This window comes from Corylus avellana, chromosome 3, assembly GCF_965113065.1.
Source record: "Corylus avellana chromosome 3, dhCorAvel1.hap1.2, whole genome shotgun sequence".
Classification (NCBI taxonomy): Eukaryota; Viridiplantae; Streptophyta; class Magnoliopsida; order Fagales; family Betulaceae; genus Corylus; species Corylus avellana.
Window position 1 is genome coordinate 3,451,127 of NC_142492.1, and position 27,481 is coordinate 3,478,607.

The window sequence follows — 27,481 nt, forward strand, 5'->3', positions numbered from 1 at the left end:
AATCTTTGCATCAAACTGTTAATTTCTGCACAAAGACCTTTTGGGAGCATGAACAGGCTCATGCTATATGTCAGGATAGCTTGGATTACCGCCTTCAAAATGATCTCTTTTCCCGCTTGCAAAAGCAATTTAATCTTCCAATCTTGTAGTCTCGTCCACACACGATCAATAATGCTTTGGAATTCTTTAATCCTTGACTTCCCCACCAAAGTCGGGAGCCCAAGATACTTATCATATCTCTGTGTTCGTGGAATGCCAAACTCTGTAAGAATATCTATCTTCTCTTCCTCCCGAGTATTACGACTAAAGAAAATACCCGTCTTTGAAGAATTCAGCTGTTGTCCTGAAGCTTGCTCATATAATTTTAGTATGTTTGACAACCTGGTCCAATGGTTCAAATCTGCTCTACAGAAAAGTAGACTATCATCAGCCAAAAATAGGTGATTAAGTCGAGGACCCCTTCGAGACGAAGGAACCCCCGGCAAAACCCCTTCACGTTCTGCCCTTCTCAATAATGAGCTTAGAGCTTCAACACATATAACAAATAAGTAAGGCGAGATCGGATCCCCTTGCCTTAGTCCCCTTGATGGGACAATATTCCCCGTTGGTATCCCATTCACCAAGACAGCATAGTGGACCGAACTCACACACATCATGACAAGCTTAATCCAAGGTGGAGCAAACCCATCCGACCCATCACCTCTTCCAAAAATTTTCACTCCACCCTATCATAAGCCTTACTCATGTCAATTTTAATAGCCATGTACCCTTTTTTACCCTTCATCCGAGAGTTCATAGAATGAAGCGTCTTGTATGCAGCTAGCACATTATCAGTGATTAAGCGCCCTGGAAGGAACACACTCTGATTTTGGGAGATAACATGTGGCAAAATCATCTTCAACCTATTAGCTAATTTTTTTGAAAAAAATTTGTACAAAACATTGCACAAGCTAATAGACCTAAACTCTGTCACCAACTTGGGGTTCTTCGATTTTAGGATGAGAGCAATAAAAGTGGAATTTAAAACACTAGGAATAAAACCACAATTAAGAAAATGGAGAACTGCTTTGCTAACCTCCGAACCCACAAGGTCCCAATGCTTTTGGAAAAATCCTGCAATGAGCCCATTCGGCCCAAGTGCTTTTAGTGGCTGCATTTGGAATAAAGCTGTCCGCACCTCATCTGAAGAAAAAGGCTGGATCAACAGCTGATTCATATCCTCTGTAACCCGGCTTTCCACTGCACCCACACACTCCTCCATAAACCCCACTTCACTTGCTGCAAATAACTCCTTGAACTATTCCACAAACACCTCCCTAACCTCCTCTTGCGATACAACTAGCCTCCCAGCCTCACTTCGAATATTACAGACCCTGTTCATGGAGCGTCGCTGATTAGCACAAGCGTGACAAAACTTTGAGTTTTTATCACCATGTTTGAGCCAGTCAATCTTCGCCCGTTGTTTCCATCTCAGCTCATCTTTCTCTAGCAGCCCGTGAATATCTTCTTTCAGCTGGGCTACGGATTCTACTCCTGGGACTTCTTCTTTTCCTTGGATTTCAGTAAGCTGGTTGAGTTTTTCCTTCAACACGCTTTTTGGGTGTCCCACCACTTCAGCTTGCCAGCGTTGTAAACCTTTCTTACACCTCTCCAATCTTTTATTAAGATTCTGCCATGGGTATGAAAGTGCACCCCAATCCTCCCTCGCATTAGCAATTATATCTTTACTAATATTTTTCGTTTCCCAGTGAGCTTCATACCGAAAACGGTGTGGACGCTTTAGCTCATAGACGACTCCCAACAGATTTATGACTATCGGGGAGTGGTCTGAGCTAAGTGCAGCCCCAACCGTTATGTCTACCTCCGGGAATAGGTCACACCACTCCTGATTTGCTACAACACGATCAAGGGGTTCTTTAGTAAACTGGATCCCATCCCTGCAATTTGTCCACGTGAATCTTGGCCCCCTATATTCCAAATCCGACAAAGCACAATCCTCCAAAGTTTTTTGGAAAGCTTCCATCAAACATCTTTGTCGCCCACTGACACCCACTTTTTCGGAGAGACTAACAATTTCATTAAAGTTTCCAAAGCATATCCAGGGACCAGGTTCAAGCCGTGAGAGATGCTTCATTAGATCCCACACTTCCCACCTTTTACTGGCATTAGGTTGGCCGTAAAACCCTGTGAGCTTCCAACGGGGCCCCCCTGCAGGATATTGCACCACCACATTAATATGGCGCCTACTAAAATTTTGGATGTCCACACCTGCTTCAGTTTTCCACATCAAGGCCAGACTCCCGCTCTTACCAACACTGTCTACTGTGAAACAATTATCAAAACTCAATTTACTTCGAACCCTCTCTAATCGGTTGCTACATTGCTTGGTTTCCATAAGGAAAACCAAAATGGGCTTCTTCTTCTTTACCACTCGGGTAAGGTCCCTAACTGTTCCAGGGTTCCCAAGCCCTCGACAGTTCCAGCTTATAAAGCTTATTGCGGTTGGCGAGGCTGAGTCTCAGCCACCACCATTCCCGATCCATGTTCATTCTTCCTTTGCATACCACCGTTGGGCTTCTTAGTACGCTCACCTAGACTCCGCCTTTTTCTTACCCCACCAGCATCTCGACTCTCCTCTGCCGCATCTGGCCTTTTCCTTTTTCCTTGGGGATCAGTTTTGGATACCACAGAGAGTGCAATAGAGTCCCCCTTGGGTTTTATTTTCCATGAGCTTTGAAGCGAACCTTCACTAGCCAGGCGTTTCCCTACATTGCTCTCCCCTGATACTCTTTTTAATGTTAATTCCACCTCAGCCATAGAGAAGCCCGTGTATTGAACAGCTTTTCCTATGGGGCCCAAAGTGAACAGCCCATTCCTTTTTCCATTCGCAAGGCCCATGGTATCTTCCTTGTTTGACCTGTCCCCTTTGGTCACCACATGCGGAATCTCCCCTGAATATTCCGGATTTGGCTCCTTATTATGATATTCTTCTGTATAACTTCCAGAATCTCCATAAATTTCCCCATTGGCCGTTTCTCCCCAAATATCCGCATTGTGATCTTCATGGTCAGCGCTTCCCCAATTAAATTCTGTGGCTCCACTTTCCTTACGTACCGTATTCGAGTAATATCTGCCAAAGATTTCCTTGACCATGATTCACGCGCCCTAGGTACCCCTTCCATACTCGCCGTCGTTCCATTGCCATCACTGCCTATCTCCGAGCTTCTCCTTTCCCTTCACCTTTCCCTGGGAGATCTGCTACGGTACTCCTCCCTTCGCCAACTTCCCTCCAGACGATTGAACTTTGACTCCTGTTTTTCTGGAGGCACATCAAAACGTCCCCCAAACCGCCGTGGTGGCAAGGGTGCCCTCAACCATGGCCCATATTCTGTAACAGTTTCCTGAGCTCTGAAGCCACTCCTTTTAGCACATCCTGTCACCCCATGTTTTATTAGTCCATAATGATAACAGTACTTGGGGAGCTTTTCATACCTGAAAGCTATCCACCGTGGAGCACCTCTGACCTTCAACATTCTCCCCCGTGGAAGTGGTTTACTCAGATCAATATTTATCTTGACCCTTAAAAACTCACCCCATCCCATTCCCTTCTCATCCACATCCACAGCTTCAACTTGTCCTACCGAGTTCCCTATCTGCCTCCCAATTGCCATACTCATGCATTCCAGAGGCAAATTGTGCATTCTGATCCAGAAAGCCGTCTTCTTGAAAGAAATTTGCGCCGGGGCCGTTGAGCCCTCGTAGTCTTCCACCAAAAATAAACTCCCCTAAAAAACCCACGGACGCCCTTCCAACACCCTTTCTTTGTCTGCCACATTTCCGAACTCCACCAAAAATAAATTCTCTCCCAATACTTTGAAAGTTAACGTGCCTAACAGTTTCCATCCCTTGCTCAATTTGGATCGGATTGTTTCCTTGCTAACTGCTCGATCATCAAACAGCTTCCCGACCAAACATGACTGTCCATATTGCTCCGCAACATCTAGATCCTGGTCTTTGACTACCAGATCTATGCACTCTTCCTCCGTAAGCGATAAGTTTTCCCACAATCTTGCTAAATCCTTCGCCATGCCTAATAGCTCCAAACAAACGCGCTAGAAAAATTTCTTCCACAGCCGACCAGATCGACATAGAAAACTCTCCTTCTCCACTAGGGTTTTTCCATAACCTAGAGAGAAAACCCCTTTATAAAACTCATAACTAAGCTTATATTCTTTCTTTACAAGTTACGATAACGTCATTACTTGTTTAGTGAGGTTTTTGTAGCATTAAGTGTCATTAGAAAATGACATTAAATGCCTCTGGAGTCCACTTTCCTGTAAGTTTTTGGGGAATAGGATCCTCTCTAGTCCATAATGAACTGGAGAATATCTAGTTTATGGCCAGGATTTCTTTTAAAAAATCCTATGGCCACAAATGGGACACATATCCTATCAATGAAAATAATAATAAAATATTATTTTAAATTTTTTTAAAAAAATTAAAAAACAAATTAATAAAAAATAAGAAAAAATAAGGGGGTGGCTTTTGGGTAGGGGTGGCTCAAATGTCCGGCCAAGGGGTGGCCGAACCACCCCCATGGCCTATGGGGGTGGTTCGGCCACCCTCATCTTGCAAAAAGGGGGTGGTTCGGCTACCCCCAAGGGCCAACCGGTCTGGGGTGGCCGAAGCCACCCCTTGGTCCAGAGGGGGTGGCTTGGCTCTTGGGGGTGGTTCGGCCACCCCCCTTTTGCAAGATGGGGGTGGCCGAACCACCCCCATAGGCCATGGGGTTGGTTCGGCCACCCCCTGGCCGGACATTGGGAGTGGCCGGCCACCCCCTATGGTGGCCAGCCACCCCCCTTATTTTTTTCTTATTTTTTATTAATTTGTTTTTTATTTTTTTTAATTTAAAATAATATTTTATTATTATTTTTATTGATGGGATATATATTCTATTTGTGGCCATAGGATTTCTTAAAAGAAATCTTAGTCATGAACTTAATATTCTCCAGTCCATTATAGACTGGATCCTGTTCCAATTTTTGGCACATACAGACTTTTAGAACTTGAGTATCATAATTGGTCTCTATATGATCAAACAAATCCAATAAATGTCAACAAAATCCAGATTTAAGATTTGACTCATGCGAGCCTGAACACCATAAGAAGCAAAAGAAAATAATCACCATTGCATATGGTAAAATATATGATAAAGTAAAAGTCCTTTTCATTAATGTGAGTTCGTTTATCACGATTGATTGTTATTAGATTTAATTAATCAAATTAACTAATTCTCTATCCAATCACTGTCCCATGCCCATTGTGACGCGAATTCTCAACCTTACTCGTGTGATTGATGTCGTCTATAAGGATGAAGATGGGTACACACAAGCTGGAACTGTGCTCAAAGCTTTTGTTACTTCCTTGCTTGTTGATCCTGTGCCTTTATATATAAGCATGGATGATGGACCCTTGCATGGTGGGTTGTAATGGCAAAGCATTTGATACGCTTAGAGTTATATTGTTGTATTTTAGAACAGATTTCTATCATACTCTTTGGTATATAATCAAAAGGCCAGGAAAATTGTAAAATTACGTCCAGTAAATGGGCCGGTGTTTTTTTACCAGCAGAGAAAAATCTTGTACATCAATTAATTAAATTAACTCACCAAAAAAAAATAAAAAATTCAATGCCCGAAAATAGAAGATGCAAAATGGGCTGAATTTCGGTGGATTTGCTCCAGCTACGTTCCGGGCCTCGCTTAAAGCAATCACAAGCCATTAGTTCTTATACGGGCTTCAAAGATTGTTATTAATTGTGCATGATATATTGCTATTAGTTTTATTTGTTATCTTGCTCCGGAAAATAAAAAAATATATGGAAAAAATATAAAAAAGTCCCCTCAACTATTAGTCGTTTGCAATATAGACCCTCAATGTTCAAAAGGTACTAAAGTAGCCCAAAAAACTACCAAAATATATAAAAAATGCCACTTATTTTTTTATGTTTCCTTTTTTTTAAGGCTTCAAATTGAATTTCACATTTTCTCTCACATGTGTCATAAATGCTCCTTACATTTCAAGAGTTAAAAAGTTAAAGTTATATAATTTTTAAGCTTATTTTTTTACCTATCTACCTAAACCGTTTTCTTATTTGGATTTGGTTAAAGTGTTGTGTACTTTTTTTAGTTTGAACAGTATTTTCTCCAATTCATTTAATTATATTAGAATGGTATCTTTGTCTATTCATATTTTTAGGGACAAAATTACTGTTCCAATAATACTAACTGTATATGCTCCTGTATATAATAATAATTTTAACACTTTTAAATCTTATTAAATTTATCCTCCTTGATCAGAGTTTTTTATTCGTCAATTTGCTTGTACAGGAGACTGATCATGAGATAATAAAGCAAGAAGTTGAGGAATTGAAGGTAAAAGTGAGGAAGATGCTAATGGCTCCAGGTGAAAAGTCTTCACAAAAGTTGAACTTGATTGATGCAATTCAGCGCTTAGGCGTGGCTTATCATTTTGAAAATGAGATTCAAGAAATTTTGCAACAATTGCACATAACTTTTCATGACTGTGATGACCGTGAAGATGAAGATGACGACCTTTGCACTGTTGCTCTTCGGTTTCGATTACTTAGACAACATGGTTATTCTATTTCATGTGGTGCGTTTTTTTTTTTCCTTGGCAAATGCTTGTTTCTTTTTATTGGTTTTAAACAAGCTAGTCTTCTTTCATTTCTATTTGGGAAAACTTAATCTGCACAAACTATAATTTTATGTAGAATCACTATCCAGAGTGATGTTTGGTTCAATATTGATCCAAGAAAATCTTCAAAATGAATAGGTACTCACTAAGATATAAGTTTGAATTCCACAATAAGAATTTTCATGCTGATTGGTATAAACCACTTAAGTTTTCATTGATGTAGTGGAACTGGGTCATACTATGGCTCAGTCGAACATAAAGAAATGCTTGTGAGTTCTACTATCTAGGCATCTTTTGTGCGGCCCTTAGCAATCGAGTAGGTACTACTATGGTCTTGTCCAAATAAAATAGCTTTCCATAATTGGTCTTTTTATGTGGAACGAATCAGTGTCGCATTTTACATATTACTTACATACTTAAATATGTGCTCAAACATGAGCCAATGTGTAATTTTCTATATCATTCTACGTCTGACTCTTTTTATGTGCATGCTTGGATCGCGAAGCAGATATGTTCACAAAGTTCAAGGACAACAAAGGAAATTTTAAGGAATTACTTATCAATGATGTGACAAGAATGTTAAGCTTGTATGAAGACGCACATCTTAGGGTGCATGGGGAAGATATACTTGAAGAAGCTCTCGTCTTCACTATACCACACATCTTGAGTCGGTAGCAGCCCACTTAAGCCCTCTTCTTGCAGCACAAGTAAGCCATGCCTTAAAGAAGCCTATCCACAAAGGACTACCAAGGCTGGAGGCAAGGTATTATTTTTCTATCTTCCAACAAGACGGTTCACATAATGAAGTCCTTCTTACGTTTGCAAAGTTGGACTTCAACATATTGCAGAAATTGCACCAGAAAGAACTTTCAGAAATTTTAAGGTTAGTTATTCAACCATGTCAAAGTTGCAAGTGTGGGCAGCTTGTACATAACTCTAGTTTGACAATATGATTGTGCTAAATTATGTTTATATAGGTGGTGGAAAGACTTGAACCTTGCAGGGAAGTTGCCCTTTATAAGAGACAGAGGTGGTTGAATGCTACTTTTGGACATTGGGAGTGTACTCCGAGCCTGAATATCTTCTTGCTAGAAGGTTGCTAACCAAAGTGATAGCAATGACCTCCACTATTGATGACATTTATGATGTGTATGGAACACTTGAAGAACTTGAGCTCTTTACTGAAGCAATCGAGAGGTTGAAATTGCCACACTTGATGAAAATCTACAATTTATTGTCATTGATTTATTATTCTCGTTGTTACATTAATTCGAACATGCAGTTAATTCACCAAGTCTACTTACTTTATAGGTGGGATACCGGTGCCACAAATCAACTTCCTGAATACATGAAATTGTGTTACAGGGCACTTTTGGACGTTTACACTGAAATGGGCCAAAAAATAGGTGAAGAAAAATTATACCGCGTCCAATATGCACGAGAAGCCGCAAGTATCATAAAGACAAATTTAAAAACGTCGTTTATTTGAGGAACCCTCCACCCCCTTATCCCCCAGTCCAAAAAGAAAAAATGTAAAAGAAAGAAAGTGTTGAGTATGTTGTAATCTATACTAGTTAATTAATACCATTGTAAATTGCTTCTTTGTTTCAGATGAAAAATCAAGTTAGATCTTACTTTAAGGAAGCCAAATGGTTCCACCAGAAGTACACACCCACAGTTATCGAATATATGCATACTGCAATAGTTTCCTCTGGCTACCCACCATTAGCAATCACATCATTTGTTGGAATGGGGACATTGTCACAAAAGATTCCTTCGAGTGGTTGTTTAGCCAACCTAAAGTGGTCACAGCTTCATCAGTGATAGCTAGACTCATGGATGACATGATGTCACATAAGGTATTATATTATTTCTATACACAATTATTGTAATTTCAAAATTCCCTAATTTGATTTCTTCAATATTCTAAACATGTAACACCCTTCTAATATAATGATTCAATACTTATATTTTGAACAAAAGAGAGGGCACGTTGCCTCGGCTGTTGAATGTTATATGTGTTAGTTCTTGTGTTGGCTTAATTCAGTTCCAAAATGCAGATGCTACTGTTCACGGCTCAAACACTGATATAGAATGCTCAGAATCCAATCTCCACCGTTCATAATGTAGATTCATGTGTTATGAACGTCCCTGCAAAATTTCAGCTCAATCGGACCACAAACGCCCATCGATCGGAGTTGTTGATGAAGACTGGACAGTCCGGGTCCGGACCCTATTTCCAGAAACTTGATTTTTCAAGCAGGGTCCGGACCTCAATTCCCCGGGTCCGGACCCCAGTTCCCGAAAGTGCATTTTATGAGGCATGTCCGGACCTCAGATCTGCAGGGTCCGGACCTGGGTGACTTATTAGGGTTATTTTCTATTTAAACACGATTTTGCTACATTTACAAGTACGTATTTTTGGAGAGCAAAATCAGAGAGCTTAGAGAGAGATATTGTTCTAGATTATTTGAGAAGGGATTAAATACGTGAAGCCAATCGGAGTTCCGGTGAAAGGAAATCTTATAGAAGAATTGTGCCAGATGTTCTGGAAAGGGCTACTGCGGTAGAAGTCAAGTGGGTCGCTTGTCGTGTACAAGGAAGAGTAAATTGCAAAGGTTTTGTAATTCTTCTTGTATTCCTTATTCTTCTATTTAGTGAATTGATTTCCTGGGTTTGGCTGCTTTCCTCTTCGTAACCAAATATCTGTGTTCTTGATTTTCATTACATATCTGTATTTGGTTGATTATTGATTGTTAGGTCAGATCTTATTCCGCTTAATATTTGTGAATCACCTAGACATTTGAATAGGTGTCGTTTGGAGTCGTTTTAGAATTTTCAATTGGTATCAGAGCGGGTTCACTCTGTGAAGGATTTATTTCCTGAGTGTGATTCGAGACTCCATATCAAATGTCTCATACTGTTGCTCCTAATTCTCTTCCCGTCTTTGACGGAACAAATTATACGCTTTGGAAAATTCGTATGAGAGCATATTTTAAATCCATTAATGTTTGGCATATTGTCGAATCTGGATGGACACGTCCAGAAAAAGCAATAGCTGAATGGACAACAGAGGAAAAGAATAATGCTACTGCGAATGACAAAGCTATAAATGCTATTTACATCTCTGTTTCAAATGAGGAATTTTCTAGAATTTCTAGATGTGAAATAGCTAAGGAAGCCTGGGAAACTTTAGAAATCACACATGAAGGAACTAAGGTTGTTAGAACTTCAAAAATTCAAATGTTGGTTTCTCAGTTTGAGGAGATTAGAATGCAGGAAGATGAAACTTTTGATGAATTCTATTCAAAGCTTAGTGTCATTAGAAACTCTACCATTAATTTGGGAAAGAAAATGGATGATGCTAAAGTGGTGAAAAAAATCTTAAGATCTTTGCCTGAGAGGTTTATTCCCCAAATTGCTGCTATACAACAGAGCAAGGACTTAGATACTATGAGAGTAGAAGAACTTGTAGGTTCCCTTCAGACCTTTGAGCTAATTCTTCCTAAACACAAGAACACCAAAAATATTGCTCTTAAGGCAAAAAATGTTAAGGTTGACTCTTGTGGTTCATCTGATGAGGATTCTGGAAATGAGGAAGAAATTGCTATGTTTGCTAAGAAGTTTAGGAAATTCTTTAGAGCCAAGAAAGGAAATCTTAGAAATAGCAATTCACAATTTTCTGAGAAATCTAGAAATGAGAATGTTGAGAAAGGAAAGTCACCTAAAGGTATCAAGTGTCACGAATGTGGAGGACATGGACACATTCGTGTTGACTGTGCTAACTTGAGAAAGTCAAATGGCAAGGCATTTAATGTGACTCAAAGTGATGAGTCAGACAAGGACGATGCTGAACAAGGAGTTAATTACTTAGCATTTGGAGTTAGTTATGAGAGTGAGCATGAGAATAGTGAGTGTAATTCTCAAGACAAACAAGGTGTGTCCGATAATGATTCGGAAGAAGAAGATGATTTGCAAAATGCTTATAATAATCTCTTTGTGGAATACACTAAACTGAAAAAGCTGAATAAGCAGCAATTGAAGAAACTCAATGAGGTTAATCTTGAAAATGATAAACTTTCTGTCACCTTAACTGATTCTCTTGCTACTCATAATACTTTGATGTCTGAAAATCAAATGCTAATTGCCAAAGTGAAATCCTTAGAGAATGAACTGAATGAATCAAAGAATCATTTAACAAACTTCTCTAGTGAAAAGCTAAATCAAATGCTACATAATCAGAAACATTCGTTTGATAGAACTGGATTGGGTTTTGATAAATCTGCTATTTTATCTACTAATGTTGCTTCTTCTTCAAAGATGATTTTTGTGAAACCAGTGAACAAAGAAGATAGCTTGGCTGAAAAGAAGGTAATTTCTCCTCAAATTTCCAAAGATGGAAAAGGTAAGGGAACTCTAACTGATTCCTATATGTCTAGTTCTAAGTCGAGAAGTATGCACATGTTAAGGAACCAACCTTCTCAAAGGTTTATTCCTACGTGTCATAACTGTGGTAAGATTGGACATATTCGTCCTAAGTGTTTTCAGCTTAACAGTCATGAGCCTAAAAGAGAATATTTCCATTCTAGAAATAGTTATGAGAAATTATTCAACATGATGAGAGACGTAGTAACACGGTTAGATGTCTTGGATAAGAGTCACACAGTTGTCCCTGATGTGAAGAAAGTTTGGGTCAAGAAGATTAATACCATTCACCCATTGAGGGGGAGTGGTAATGGACTCACCTAGATTAGGTGGGCACATAGACCATGCCTAGAAATTGAGCATATTGATATTTGTCTATAGCTGTTCTAGGGCATTTTTTTCTTAATTTTTGTTTGCTTTGTTTTTATTTTCTTTGATTATTTTTTATTCTTTTAGATTGTTTTAATTGTTAGATACTCAGTTTCTCATGTCTTGAGCTCAAATGAATATTTTACATATGAGTGGGGTCAATATTTCTGCAATTTACATCTATTGCTCCATATGTTTCTGATATACCTTGTTTTTCTGAAGACTGTTAAAGGAGTAAGAGTCAGTTTTTTTCATGTTCGAAATTGTGCACTTTTTGCCCCCATTAGGTTTAGATTTTTGTTATATGTTTGGAAATTTGGAGAAAACATTTTGTTTGGAAGATAGGCAGTGTAGAATCTTGCCACTTGACCAACTCGTTAGTTGAACCTAGCTCCAAAAAAATTCCACCATTTTCCAAAAAAAAAAAAAAAAAAAAAAAAAGGGCATAAAATAAGCTCAGATGATTTCATTTTGCTTCTGTCTGTCCCTAAAGAAAGAATCAGTGATCACATCATTGCGGAAATAGATGATTACTAAAGGACATGGTAAAAGAAAATGATCAGTCTCAGGGGGAGTGTATCGGATGAGGGAATCTAGGTCCTAACATTATAAGGTTTTACTGTGGTTTGAATCAGACTGCTGGTCTTCCTTTACAAAATGTCTGCCTAGATTTACCTTTCATTGATGAAATCTTAGTTAATGTGAGTACTCACACACTACACCATCACATGAGATTTCTGATTATTGCCTACTTGACTGCATTCACAGACCAAGGTTGTGTCATGCATATGGTACATTTACGGTGTAAGTGTAGCTTGTTGATCACTCCGAATTGTTCAGATATTCATACGAGCATGCATGATCTATTGCTTATCTATACAAGTTTTCTTTGGTGTTTTGTTTTAAAAAAAAAAAAAAAAAAAAAAAAAGGAAAGCTTTTGGATATTCATTGTGCAATACATGAGTCATTGATGTGTTATCATGTGTGTTCATTTAACTTTTAAAGGGGGAGAAACATGCTTTGCATTTCCAGTTTCCTGTTGTTAATTGAGTCATACATTGAGGGGGACTTTTGCTGATGTTTCTTTATAATCACGCATCATTTTTTTTTCATGAGTTTTATTTATGTCTTCTTGTTCCACATATGCCTTGATGTATTTTGTGAAGTGTTTCAGGAAACATGAAGACCTTTTGTCATTCTGTGACAAAAAGGGGGAGTAAATATGAGGAGATGATGGGATTGGCTCGACATTTTGGTTTTGTCACTGAATTGCCAAAGGGGGAGTTTGTTAGTTCTTGTGTTGGCTTAATTCAGTTCCAAAATGCAGATGCTACTGTTCACAGCTCAAACACTGATATAGAATGCTCAGAATCCAATCTCCACCGTTCATAATGTAGATTCATGTGTTATGAACGTCCCTGCAAAATTTCAGCTCAATCGGACCACAAACGCCCATCGATCGGAGTTGTTGATGAAGACTGGACAGTCCGGGTCCGGACCCTATTTCCAGAAACTTGATTTTTCAAGCAGGGTCCGGACCTCAATTCCCCGGGTCCGGACCCCAGTTCCCGAAAGTGCATTTTATGAGGCATGTCCGGACCTCAGATCTGCAGGGTCCGGACCTGGGTGACTTATTAGGGTTATTTTCTATTTAAACACGATTTTGCTACATTTACAAGTACGTATTTTTGGAGAGCAAAATCAGAGAGCTTAGAGAGAGATATTGTTCTAGATTATTTGAGAAGGGATTAAATACGTGAAGCCAATCGGAGTTCCGGTGAAAGGAAATCTTATAGAAGAATTGTGCCAGATGTTCTGGAAAGGGCTACTGCGGTAGAAGTCAAGTGGGTCGCTTGTCGTGTACAAGGAAGAGTAAATTGCAAAGGTTTTGTAATTCTTCTTGTATTCCTTATTCTTCTATTTAGTGAATTGATTTCCTGGGTTTGGCTGCTTTCCTCTTCGTAACCAAATATCTGTGTTCTTGATTTTCATTACATATCTGTATTTGGTTGATTATTGATTGTTAGGTCAGATCTTATTCCGCTTAATATTTGTGAATCACCTAGACATTTGAATAGGTGTCGTTTGGAGTCGTTTTAGAATTTTCAATATGATAGAACATGGTGCCACAGAAGAAGAAGCAATCAAAGAATTTTGGAAACAAGTTACAGATGTATGAAAGGATGTAAATGAAGAGTGCCTCTACCCAACCACCATTCCCATGCCCCCTGTGATGCGAATTCTCAACCTTACACGTGTGAGTGATGTCATATACAAGGACCAAGATAACTACACAAATCCTGGGGATGGGCTCAAAGATTTTGTATCTTCATTTTGCTCATTGAACCTTTGCCCTTATGATCATGGACCATTGGACCCCTACATGGATGGTTTGCAATAGCAAGAATTTGAAATGTTTTACGTATCAGTAGTGGGAAGGCGTGGGCAGGATTCTAAGAAGACAAGCAAACGGCAACAAGGAAGAGTTATACTTGGGGATGGACAGCAGTTAATAAGAGGATGTTATCCTCATTAGTATTTGGATGTTATCATGTCTCTTATGTTTTCTAGTTAGAGCTCAATGAAGGAGCCATACTTTTATGTAAAATGGTCTCTTAAAACTCACTTTTATTTAGTTTAGTACTTAAGCCATTTTTAAATGTCTTTACATCCGATTAACTATATTTCTATCTATTCTATTAAAATATTATTCAAAGTAAGAAAAGTTTTGAGAAAAATAGAACATGAAAGAGGAAAAATGGGAAAATTTTTTGAGAAAAAGAGAACATACAGAGAAAAAGTAGGAAAAAATTTGAGAAAAAGAAAAAACATGTGAGAGAAACAATGAAAAATAAAATAGCTCTATTGAAAAGTGCTGCTACATTTAGTTTTTTTTTTAGCTCTTCCAATCAAATATCTATTTTATATATATATATATATATATTTTTTTTTTTTGACTAATCCAATGTAGGAGCTTTTTTAAACATTTGAAGAGCTATTTTAAATAAAAGTAACATTTGGCTCTTCCATTGGGAATACTCTTAGCTATGCACGTCTCTTTGTCATCTAGTTATCACTTAATTAAGGAAGAGCCCATCCTTATGTGGGACAGTTTGTAAGGTTATTTAGCGGATTGCTTGGAATAATAAAGTATGATAAATTATCCTACAAACTGCATCAGTTTGCTTGGAGGTCCAGGGTACCTCGAATCTCTTAGAATATATTCTTAGACGTCGTGAGCATAGGAAAAAAAGAGTTTGTGTGGCGTGAGAAAGAAATAAAGGGAAAAAAAAAATCTTGCAACCTTTGTGTTGCTTTGTAGTGATTATGTTGGATTTCCCAGTTCCCACCAAAAAAAAAAAAATCACGAAAACGTCTCTTGTTAAATAATACGATATCTAAGAATATGTTTTTATAGAAAAAAAAATGGTTCTGGTTTTCAGTATACCCATCTTTATAATTTTCATATATTAGGACACATTAGAATATATCATGACACAATAAAAGAATCATATATAAGAGCACAAGAGTAAGTGGTGATTTAACATGGTATTATAACCAGAAGTCGTGAGTTTGAACCTTGACACCATCATTTACTTTTCATTTCAATTAAATATTTCACATGTAAATTCACCACATTGAACCACCACTTGTCCTAAAAGCTTAACTTTATAGAAAATATAAATTTAATCATTTAATCAATACTTTGACAAAAGTAAGAAAGAGCTACGTTTTTGAATTGTTCTAACAGCCATTACATTGTTTTCATTCTATATTGTGCATATAATTTAGACATTTGAGAACACTAAGAAAATGGATGTCTTCCTCGCAACTCTAGTGTACAAGCATTGTCACGAGCTGGTTGTTATTAAAGTATTTGATTAAATAATTAAATTTATTTCATCATATCAGCATTAGCTTATGGGATAAATAGTAATTTAACATGATATGATCAGAACCAAAAGTCTTGAGTTCGAAGCTTGACTCCATCTATTCACCTGCCATTTACATTGAATATTTCATGTGTTTAATTGGGAGTTTGAGCTTCACATGTGACAAAAAATATTAAAGTATTTGATTAAATAATTAAATAATTTACCTCTTCCTATATATTAGCCTTAAACGACCCATGCATACTAAGTATTTGGGATTATTACATAAATACTGTTGCAAAGAGAAGTTTTAGGCCTTCAGTTTTTTCGCTTTTAAATCACATTGATCATGCATTGATTTGCATATAACACGAAGGCATAAAGTCCACTTATCGCAGTAGGTTTCCTATTGTTTATTGTTTTTTTTTTTTTTAATAATATTTGATTTTCATTAATCACTAGATGAAGTGGAATGCTCGATCACAGATACAAGCTTGAGTTTCGTCCCTCCAAATCTTATTTGTGGCCACCTTAGCTAGACCATGAGTAGCGAAGTTTTATTGCTTTTTGTTTATCTTAAGGTGTTGGGCAGATTAAAAAAAAAAAAAAGTGATCAGAAGGAAGATATTTGTGAAATGATAAATTCATCATTAATTAATAATCTTGAATTTAGCTGGTCAGCAATTCACTTTAATATATAAAAACCATGGGAAAATGATTGTGGTCCTGATCCATATATATATATATATACAGGGACGGAGCCAGCCAAAAATTTTTTTCGGTTCTTTATAATTTCTTTTATTAAAAAAAATTATTTTTGTTGTTTTTTATGAACTAAAGATTACCGTAAGGACCAAAAAAAGTGGACATTTGAAAGTAAGGATCAAAAATAAAAAAACTTAGTGGGTATGGACCAATAAAATTAAAAATATGACCAAAAGTTTTTATTGGATATGACCAAAAAATTTAAAAGTATGGCCAATTTTTTTGTTTTGGAGGGGGCCAAATGACTAAAATTAAAACTTTAACTTTACTTTTTTTAATTTTTTAATTTTTTATAATATTTTTTTTCCTTATTTTGGGGGGGACCATGGCCGACCCCTGTCCCCCACTCCCTCCGTCTCTGTGTGTCTATATATATATTTGTTATCGATGCCTAGCTCTCAGCAGGTTCACTTATTTTTCTTCGTACTGATCATAACCTAGAAAAAAACAACATTTTAAGTGGTTCAAAGGCAATTTGAAAGAGGAAAATGTTTATGGTGCTTGAATTGCGACCACAAATTAAACAGGAAGAAAATGTTCATCGGAAGTTTGAAAGGAACACATTTCTGTTTGTTTCTAAAAATTTTGAAACTTTATTTGCATATATGTACTTCCACGATAAAGATGCGTGGTTACTTTCACATCATTTTCTTTCCAATACAACCATATATATTTGGGCAACAAAACATATCTTTCAATACAAATTAGGAAAACAAAATGCTTACTTCTTCCCACCATTATTTTTTTTAAAAGTCCCAATCATTTTGTCTTCACCATGTGATTCATGTTTAGAGAATCCTAGACGTGTCCACCTTGATAGCTGTCATCCATTAATATCATCCAACGGCTATTAGATCATCAAAACATTTTGGACGGTTGAGAATCAACCGACAAAGTGCACGCATTACGAAGTCTGGTTGACCGTGCATTGTGGGGAACGAGATCACCCAGAATTAATCATATGTGTGCGTCTATGGAGCTGCATCTCTGCTAAATGGTTCCTTTTCTTTGATCAGTAACCCAAATCTAGAGAATATCATGTCAAAATTGAAATTTTCACGTGAAACTGCACATTTCACAACAGTTTATTTTTCAAAATTTCATCAAACACTTCTTAATTGATTACTCTTAAGTTGAAGGAAAAAAAGACAAAACAAAGGCGTGGAAAAGGCATAACATAAAAACCCTTAAGGAAACTTGCATGGGCTGCACTATCCTTTTGAGTGACTGGTGTCAAAGTATCTCCTGTTCTTAGAGCTTCTAAAAGCTCTAAGATTTTCAATGCCGTTAGAAAGTAGTAGTAGTTCGTCTTCTTCTTGCACTATTCCTCATAAGAACATGAGAGACTTTGACACCAGTCACTCAAAATGATAGTTTAGCCCATGCAAGTTTGCTTAAGGGTTTTTTTGTTATGCCTTTTCCGCACCTTTGTTTGTTTGTTGTTGTTGTTTTTTATTTTTTATGAAACTTTCTTCAACTGAAGAGTAATCAATTAAGAAATGTTTGATGAAATTTTGCAGGATAAACTGTGGTTCCATATATATATATATACAGGGACGGAGCCAGCCAAATTTTTTTTTCGGTTCTTTATAATTTTTTTTATTAAAAAAAATTATTTTTGTTGTTTTTTATAAACTAAAGATTACCGTAAGGACCAAAAAAAAGTGGACATTTGAAAGTAAGGATCAAAAATAAAAAAACTTAGCGAGTATGGGCCAATAAAATTAAAAATAGGGCCAAAAGTTTTTATTGGATATGGCCAAAAAAATTAAAAGTAGGGCCAATTTTTTTGTTTTGGAGGAGGCCAAATGACTAAAATTAAAACTTTAACTTTACTTTTTTAAATTTTTAAATTTTTTTTTTTTTACTTATAATATTTTTTTTCCTTATTTTGGGGGGGACCATGGCCGACCCCTGTCCCCCACTCCCTCCGTCTCTGTGTATATATATATATATATATATATATATATATATATATATATATATTTGTTATCGATGCCTAGCTCTCAGCAGGTTCACTTATTTTTCTTCGTACTGATCATAACCTAGAAAAAAACAACATTTTAAGTGGTTCAAAGGCAATTTGAAAGAGGAAAATGTTTATGGTGCTTGAATTGCGACCACAAATTAAACAGGAAAAAAATGTTCATCGGAAGTTTGAAAGGAACACATTTCTGTTTGTTTCTAAAAATTTTGAAACTTTATTTGCAAATATGTACTTCCACGATAAAGATGCGTGGTTACTTTCACATCATTTTCTTTCCAATACAACCATATATATTTGGGCAACAAAACATATCTTTCAATACAAATTAGGAAAACAAAATGCTTACTTCTTCCCACCATTATTTTTTTTAAAAGTCCCAATCATTTTGTCTTCACCATGTGATTCATGTTTAAGAATCCTAGACGTGTCCACCTTGATAGCTGTCATCCATTAATATCATCCAACGGCTATTAGATCATCAAAACATTTTGGACGGTTGAGAATCAACCGACAAAGTGCACGCATTACGAAGTCTGGTTGACCGTGCATTGTGGGGAACGAGATCACCCAGAATTAATCATATGTGTGCGTCTATGGAGCTGCATCTCTGCTAAATGGTTCCTTTTCTTTGATCAGTAACCCAAATCTAGAGAATATCATGTCAAAATTGAAATTTTCACGTGAAACTGCACATTTCACAACAGTTTATTTTTCAAAATTTCATCAAACACTTCTTAATTGATTACTCTTAAGTTGAAGGAAAAAAAGACAAAACAAAGGCGTGGAAAAGGCATAACATAAAAACCCTTAAGGAAACTTGCATGGGCTGCACTATCCTTTTGAGTGACTGGTGTCAAAGTATCTCCTGTTCTTAGAGCTTCTAAAAGCTCTAAGATTTTCAATGCCGTTAGAAAGTAGTAGTAGTTCGTCTTCTTCTTGCACTATTCCTCATAAGAACATGAGAGACTTTGACACCAGTCACTCAAAATGATAGTTTAGCCCATGCAAGTTTGCTTAAGAGTTTTTTTGTTATGCCTTTTCCGCACCTTTGTTTGTTTGTTGTTGTTGTTTTTTATTTTTTATTTTTATTTTTTATGAACTTTCTTCAATTGAAGAGTAATCAATTAAGAAATGTTTGATGAAATTTTGCAGGATAAACTGTGGTTCAATATGCAGTTTCAGGTGAAAATTTCAATTTTGACACGATATTCTCTAGATTTTGGTTATTGATCAAAGAAAAGGATTCATTTTATTAAGGGCCTTAAAGCATTCACAATGGGCTCTTTATATTTAGTTTTTTTTAAAAAAAAAAAAAAATCTAACAAAAGTTATGAAAACACCCATTTAACAAGCTCCATTTCTTACTTTATATTTAACTATTGTCATAAATGCTCCTTAGAGCATTCCCAATAGAGGAGCCATATTTTTATGTAAAATAGCTTCTAAAAACTCACTTTTATCTAGTTTAGTTAAGTCATTTTTAAATGTCTATACATCCGATTAGCAATATTTCTATCTATTCTATTAAAATATTATTAAAAGTAAGAAAAGTTTTGGAAAAAATAGAACATGTGAGAGGAAAAATGGGAAAAAGAAAACATGCAGAAAAAAAGTAGGAAAAGATTTGAGAAAAAAAAGAAAACATGTAAGAGAAACAATGAAAAATAAAATAGCTCACTTGAAAAGTACTACTACATTTAGCTTCTTTTTTTTAGCTCTTCTAATTAAATATCTATTTTACATTTTCTTTTGGCTAATCTAATGTAGGGAGTTTTTTAAACATTTGAAGAGCCATTTTTTATAAAAGTAACATTTGACTCTTCCATTGAGAATGCTCTTACATTTCAAGAGCCAAAAAGCTAAAGTTATTTAATTTTTTAAGCTTATTTTTTAGTCTCCTCTCCCCTGATTGGTTTAAAACTAATAAAAACAATATTTTACTAAAGTAGAGAAAAGTAAAGAAAGTTTTATGTTTAATTCATTCTAAAAGTAACTTTCTAAATTTGATAAAATAAAATTTTCTCCTTAAATTTAATTTTTATCTAAAACGTACATTGCAAAATATAAATGCTCTTAGACAATTGTTTAATTTGCCTAGGTATTCAGCTAGCCTGGAGCAAGCCAAAAGTCCAATATTACACGATTGTGGTCACATAGCTGTTATCATACCAACAGAGGGTATCTATCTACCTAATGGTTTCTCTTATTTGGATTTGATTAAAGTGTTGTGTACTTTTTTTAATTGGAACCATATCCTCTCCAATTCATTTAGTTATATTAGAATGGTATTTTTGTATTTTCACTTTTTGAGGGACAAAATTACCCCTCCAATATTACTAATGGGATATGCTCTGGTTCAAATAAACTGGAAGTAATCCTAATTTTTTTTTAAGGGTTGAAATTGAATTTTACATTTTTGTCTCAAACCTTTAAGTGGTTCAAAGTTAACTCGAAAACATGTGGAAAATGTTCATAATCATGGTACTTGAATTGCGACGATAAACTTAAATGATAATCTCACCATCCAGCTCATGCGCTGTTTGAAAGGAGTGCATTTCTGTTTGTTTTGAAAATTTCAGTTACCTTTTGAAACTTTATTAAATATTTATTTTCTTAATTAGATGAGAGGAATGTTACTTTTTTTTTTTTTTTTTTTTTTGTCTAGTTTTCTCATGATCTTACATGTATATTGTTTTCTAAAAAAGTAGAACAAACATATCACACTAGTCTCTCATATTTTTTTAGAAAGTAATATTCACATAAGATCAGGAGAACATAAAAAAAATTCATAATATTTTTCTAATATTAGAAAACGAAAATACTTAACATAGGATACCATCTAGACGTAGCATTTGTAGTTTTGCTTGATACTTCCTGCCATTAATTTACTCAATTTTGTAGTTTTGTTGGATACATTTTGACCAAGAAAGGACCATTCTTGATGGGTTGTGGTCACATTAATAATAAGAGAACATCTTCTTAGAGTCCCTTTTGAATCGAGTCCTTGTTGACGTGTACGTTCTTTGAATTTGCTTTAAAGTAGAAATCTTCAAAATATGTTGGCTGTACCATGAATAAATATTAAGCAACCTTGTGTAGGAGGTGAGTCCTGTAAAACCTATTTATCACATAAATAAGCTCCAATTCAAAATACAAATAAATGTCTTAAACTAAGTAACTATCACTTAATTTAAGGTAACTAAATCATAGTTTATCATAAATAACTTTCATCCTTACCAAGCCACAAAGGCCCCCGTTCCTCCAATCCCTCTCTTTCTCTATTGTATGTCTCTCTTTTTTCCTTCATTCTTAGTAAACAAGTGTCCGTTCGGAAATGCAACACACTCTATGACCGCTTAAACTACCAAATTTTGCGTACGATAAAATTGGTTGGCAATTTCAGAAATTTAGAATTTGGTGTCTAGTTAGCATGTCCTTCGATCAGTTGTGGTGCACCACTTCATTTTCTGATATGATCAGAGGAAAGATATAATCAATTCATGATCATTAATTAATAATCTTGAATTTAGTTGGTCGGCAATTCACTATGATCAGAGGAAAGAAATATTTATTTCAATATTTTTGGAAAAGAAAATGCTTAACAGAGGGTACTTCCCACCAACGTAGGGCTAAGCTATTTCTTGTTGTAATGTTACGAACTTTATTTATTGTTTAACCGTTTGATCTTAAACCAGTTTTTTATAAAAAAAAAAAAAAAAAAAAAAAAAAAAAAAAAAAGGACTGAAATCATCTTTAAATGGTTTTACAGTTTTGACCATGGCTTAGAAAAAACGAGTTTTAAATGTTATTGTAAATGGAATTGGCTTTCATGCCTGCGGTTGTTTGGTTTGAGGGCTGAGATTCTCTAAGGGCAAATTACTCCTTATTGAGACTAACGTGTACAAACAAAAAAAAAAAAGAAAAAGAAAAAAGGCACTTTATTCCACTAATTCCCATCCATCTTTTATCTTTAACTGTTTTTTCTACCCAAAACGTTTTCTTTCTCTCTCTCTATTTTCTTTTTCTACCTAGACCTGGTATTTCTTCCGGGTAGAGGCAGCGGCGCACCCATCGTATTGGATTTTGGGGTTTTTTTCTGTGAATGTAAGGATGGGTGCACCGCGCGAACACTAGAATTTTTGGATTTTTTGTTTGGAATCTTCACTGGTACTTGAAGTTAAATTTTTATTGGTATTTTCTGTGAAAGTAGGGATCTGTCAATGTGCTGGGGAAGATGTTTGAGAAAGAATCACCGAAGTGTCAAAGCCCAATGTGTCTTTCTATCACAAGCCAATGCACTGCAATCTCAACAGGCACTCAACATAAATAGAGCACAGATGGTGCAGAAAATCTGAATAATTTTCAAAACCCAAAATCCCAAAGGATGGGTGTGCAGCCGCTTCTACCAGGAAGAAATACTAGGAGTAGAAAAAGAAATGGGTAAAGTCCACTTAACCCCTCAAACTACTACCAAAATGATAATCTACTTCTCAAACTATCAATTGTGACAATTTATACCATAAACTCTCAAAATAATGACAATATACCCCCTAATACTAGCAAAAAAACAAAAGTACCCATATATAATTCCAATAAGACAAAAATATTCCTAAAAATTTGAAAAAAAAAACAATTAAATATATATATAATTAAATATTAAAAAAGAAAAGTTAGAAAAAAAAAAAAAAAAAAAAAAAAAAAAAAAAGAGGGGTGGTTCGAGAACCACCCCATGGGTGGCAAGGGGTGGTGAATTAGCCACCACTGAATATAATAGGGGTGGCCGAACCAACCCAGGAGTGGCTCGGCCAAACATCAGCCATCCCCCAAAAACACCACTTGGGTGTTAAAGAGGTATTTTTGGGGGTAGCCGGCCACCCCAATAATGAGATGGGGTGGCCAAGCCACCCCTAAAAATGGCTCAGGGGTGGCCGATCTACCCCGGGTGGGTGGCCGGACCATTCCAAGTTACTTAGGGGTACTGGTCCGACACTATTTTATGATAGAGCGGAAAATTTCCAACCACAAGGCGAGGATGAGAAAGTCTGTCGTCCACGTGGTTGAAACTGAAGCCACATAACATATATCAAGCAGTATTTGTTTTTTCGTGAATAACACATACCAAGAAGATTTATTTGTCAGGATAGCGATCGAGATGACACGTGAAAAAGCTGCTTCTATTAACAGTATGAACTATGAAATAACCCACAGGCCACAGAAGATCATTTATTGGAATTATCAAATCGGATTCCAGGCGTGGAGGTTGGGGAACACACCATAAAAGAGTGGCCATAGTTTTTTTTTTTTCTTATAAAGAGGATTTTTTTTTTCTTTCTTCTTTCAATTTGGCCACTCCTTAGATTTTATTATTATTATTATTATTATTATTATTATTTTCAGTTTTAAGTTTTTTCTAATTGTTTTAGCATTTTTTTTTTATTTTATTAAAAGAATTTTGTACACCATCCAAAATTATTTTCAACATTTCTTCTATAAATAACATGAGCACGTAAACCATTCTCTCATGCTTAGCCACCTCAAAGCACTTAAAAGACACCTTCAAAGTTTAGAAAAAGAAAATGTCTTTCCAAGTTTCAGCAGTAGCTGCTCCATCCCTAAATCCTGTGCCAGAAACCACTCGCCGCTCTGCAAATTATCATCCTAGCATTTGGGGTGACCGTTTCCTCACATATGCTTCTGAGTTCTCGGTAAAAATATATGCATCTCAGTGTGTGGATCTGCATGCCAACATATTTAATTACATGTGCATGCACAACTAAGCTTTAGATTAATTTTTCCTATTTAGTATACTAATTTGTTTTCTTCAATCTACTCGTACAGGAAACTGATAATGAGAAAATACAACTACATCAGGAATTGAAGAAAGAAGTGAGGAAAATGCTAATGGCTCCAGGAGAAAAGTCATCAGAAAAACTCAACTTCATTGATGCAATTCATCGCTTGGGCGTGTCTTACCATTTTGAAAATGAGATTCAACAAATTTTGCAAACTCTTCATGACTCTCATGACCATGAAGATGATGACCTTTACACTGTTGCTCTTCGGTTTCGGTTACTTAGACAACATGGTTATTATAGTTCGTCTGGTACTTTTTTTTTCTTTTTTTTTTACTTTGCAAGTGCTTGTTTCTTTTTATTGGTTTTAAACAAAAGTGTTCTTTTATTTCTATTTGGGAAAACTTAATCTGCACAAACAATCGGTGTCGCATTTAATATCGTACATACTTGAATATCCTAGGAGAACATTCCATGCATGTGATACTGTTGTTTTTTTATAGAGTGGTCCCTTATGGAAACATAGTCTCTATTGCCTTTCTATAGACCTAAGGTCCCTTATTCCTTATAGACAGTAGCATTTTTCTTCTCTTTTTGCATGGTAAACACTCACATGTACACAGCGTACTCCTATATATACAACATATATAAAGAGTGCTTGAACTTCGGCCAATGTTTCATATTTACTTATCTTTCACTGACTTACTTTCACCAACCCATTTGAGAATTGGACCATAAAATATATATAGCTTGGCTAGCACTAATGTAACTAATTTTTTTTTCCCATGAATAAAAAATTTCTTAAGAAGCAAACTCAAAGACAAAAACAAATTGGGTCTCGCCTTAATTAGTCCACAACAAATTACATAAAGCTCAACAAGGGGTGGCTGACTCATTTTATGTGATTGAATCGTGAAGCAGATACGTTCACCAAGTTCAAGGACAGCAAAGGGAATTTTAAGAAATCACTTATCAATGATGTGCAAGGAATGTTGAGCTTGTATGAAGCCACACATCTGCGGGTACATGGGGAAGATATACTTGATGAAGCACTTGTCTTCACTGCCACACATCTTGAGTCGGTAGCAACCCATTTAAGCCCTCTTCTTGCATCACAAGTAAGCCATGCCTTAAAGCAGCCTATCCACAAAGGACTACCGAGGTTGGAGGCAAGGTATTACTTTTCTATCTACCCACAAGACGCTTCACATAATGAAGTCCTTCTTACGTTTGCAAAGTTGGATTTCAACCAGTTACAAAAATTGCACCAGAAAGAACTTTCTGAAATTGCAAGGTTAGTTATTCTTCAACCATGTTAAGTGTGAGTAGTTTGTACATATATAACTCAAAGCTGACTATATGATTATGCTAAATTATGTTTATAGGTGGTGGAAAGACTGCAACTTTTCAATAGAGCTACCATTTATAAGAGACAGAGTGGTTGAGTGTTACTTCTGGATATTAGGAGTGTACTTCGAGCCTGAATATCATATTGCTAGAAGGTTTCTAACCAAAGTGATAGCCATGACCTCGATTTTTGATGACGTTTATGATGTGTATGGAACACTTGAAGAACTTGAGCTCTTTACTAAAGCAATCGAGAGGTTGAAATTGACACACTTTCTCATTTTAGCTATTTTTGAGCGAAATTCACATGTCACTACCATTGCTTTATTCTTCCCATTGTTATATTAATTGGAAAATTCCATTCATAGAATCTATCCACTTTACAGGTGGGATATTGGTGCTATAGATCAACTTCCGGAGTACATGAAAGTGTGTTACCGCCCACTCCTAGATGTTTACAGTGAAATGGATCAAAAAATAGGTGAAGGAAGATCATACCGTGCTAGATATGCAAGAGAAGCAGTAAGCACCACACATAAAAATTTAGAAGATTTTTTACAGCCCAATCAAAATTGTCACGCCGAGAAAAAAATAATTAGAAAGCAAGAAAGTGTTTACTGTACGTGTTATAATAGTAATCTAATTTTAGCTTGCTTGCTTGTCTCAGATGAAGAATCAAGTTAGAGCCTACTTCCATGAAGCCAAATGGTTCCACAAGAAGCACATACCAACAATGGATGAGTATATGCGCATTGCACTAGTTACCTCTGGATACCCCTTGTTAGCAACCACATCCTTGGTTGGGATGGGAGACATTGTTACAAAAGATGCCTTTGAGTGGTTGTTCAGCTACCCTAAAATGGTAAGAGCTTCAGCCGTGGTTAGCCGACTCATGGACGACATTGTGTCACATAAGGTATTATATGTTATGTCTGTTTAGTAATGATTGTAATCCTAAAAACCAATTCAATATGAATGTTACATAAAGATTTGGTTTTTGTAGTTTGAGCAAAAAAGAGGACATGTTGCCTCGGGTGTTGAATGTTACACGAAACAACATGGTGCTACAGAAGAAGAAGCAATCGGTGAATTCGGAAAAGAAATTACAGATGCCTGGAAAGATATAAACGAAGAGTGTCGCTATCCAACCACTGTCCCCATGCCCGTTGTGATGCGACTTCTCAACCTTACACGTACGATGTATGTCGTCTATAAGGATGCAGATGGGTACACGCATGCTGAAATTGTGCTCAAAGATGTTGTTGCTTCCTTGCTGGTTGATCCTGTGCCTTTATAAGCATGAACCCTTGCATGGTGGGTTGTAATGGCAAGCATTTGACACAGTTATATCTAGGAGAAGGAGAAGAATAAAGGAAACTGTTGCAATAATCTATTTAGTATTAATTTGGAAGTCGTTTAATTAAGTTGGTTGTTTTCAAGTATCTTAATTGTGGTAGGATTTGCTATAATAAGAGAACATCTTCTTCAGATGTCTCAGTGTTAGAGTCCCTTTTGAATCGAGTCCTTGTTAACACATGTTCTTTGAATTTGCTTTAAAGTAGAAGTCATCAAAATATATTGGTTGTATCTTTATTTAATCGAGTCCATGAATAAATATTGGCAGAGAACAATTATTAAGTGACTTTACAAATTTTGATTAAAAGCATTAATTACCACCGAACAAGGGCCTGTTCAGAAATGACACGCATATTCTATGCCTAGAATACAAATACGATGAAATTGGTTGGCAGTGCTATCAGAAGAATTTGGGTGGCTTGTAGAAGTCTGATTTTTTGGCACTTCCTATTCAACCGCACAATGTGACTCTAACAGGTCCCACCAAATAGCTATATATCACTATAAGAAAAATGGTTTCCAGCGACCACCCAAAAGTCATCGATAATGGTACTTATCAGCGATGATATTTTATGGTTATCGCTAATGTCATAGAAAAATTTACTATAATGACGACATTTTGTGGTCGCTGATATGTCGTCACTAATATTGAAGCATATATATATATATATATATATATATATATATATATATTTTTAATTTATTTTTTATTTTTTATTTTCATGCATGAAAAGCCACAAAAAGGCATTAGCAACGAGGTTTTGCTTATTTGCGACGACTAGTAGCAAATAATAAAGTTATTAACAATTGCTATTATGGTTGCTAATAATAGAACATTCGCCGACACTT

General features: G+C 36.1%; 2 protein-coding genes and 1 pseudogene across 4 annotated transcripts; 2 read left to right on the plus strand and 1 right to left on the minus strand.

Annotated features, from left to right (window-relative positions):
- Positions 1 to 1,297: 1,297 nt before the first annotated feature.
- LOC148586695 (uncharacterized) lies at positions 1,298 to 2,395 on the minus strand. The gene has a single exon (XM_088514137.1). It carries the CDS (start codon positions 2,393 to 2,395, stop codon positions 1,298 to 1,300), a length of 1,098 nt encoding a protein of 365 aa, XP_088370263.1.
- Positions 2,396 to 5,313: 2,918 nt separating this feature from the next.
- LOC132174527 ((-)-germacrene D synthase-like) lies at positions 5,314 to 13,873 on the plus strand (annotated as a pseudogene).
- A 9,840-nt stretch (positions 13,874 to 23,713) lies between these two features.
- On the plus strand, positions 23,714 to 26,724 carry LOC132176104 ((-)-germacrene D synthase-like). Of its 3 annotated transcripts, none has more exons than XM_088515001.1 (7): positions 23,714 to 23,866; positions 23,976 to 24,240; positions 24,851 to 25,223; positions 25,315 to 25,533; positions 25,663 to 25,798; positions 25,944 to 26,192; positions 26,280 to 26,724. In XM_088515001.1, the coding sequence occupies exons 1-7, from the start codon at positions 23,714 to 23,716 to the stop codon at positions 26,571 to 26,573; spliced, it is 1,689 nt and encodes a 562-aa protein (XP_088371127.1). In that variant the 3' UTR covers positions 26,574 to 26,724. The 3 variants fall into 3 exon arrangements, with proteins under 3 accessions (XP_088371127.1, XP_088371130.1, XP_059444211.2); XM_088515004.1 differs by having other exon boundaries at positions 23,714 to 23,842; positions 24,848 to 25,223; XM_059588228.2 differs by having other exon boundaries at positions 23,714 to 23,842.
- The last annotated feature ends 757 nt before the right edge of the window (positions 26,725 to 27,481 follow it).

Coding starts and splice junctions, on each gene's coding strand:
- LOC148586695 (XM_088514137.1), bottom strand. CDS start 2,395: ATGGAAACCAAGCAATGTAGCAACCGATTAGAGAGGGTTCGAAGTAAA.
- LOC132176104 (XM_088515001.1), top strand. CDS start 23,714: ATGTCTTTCCAAGTTTCAGCAGTAGCTGCTCCATCCCTAAATCCTGTG. Junction 25,799..25,943: donor CTAGATATGCAAGAGAAGCA/GTAAGCACCACA, acceptor TGCTTGTCTCAG/ATGAAGAATCAAGTTAGAGC. Junction 26,193..26,279: donor ACGACATTGTGTCACATAAG/GTATTATATGTT, acceptor TGGTTTTTGTAG/TTTGAGCAAAAAAGAGGACA.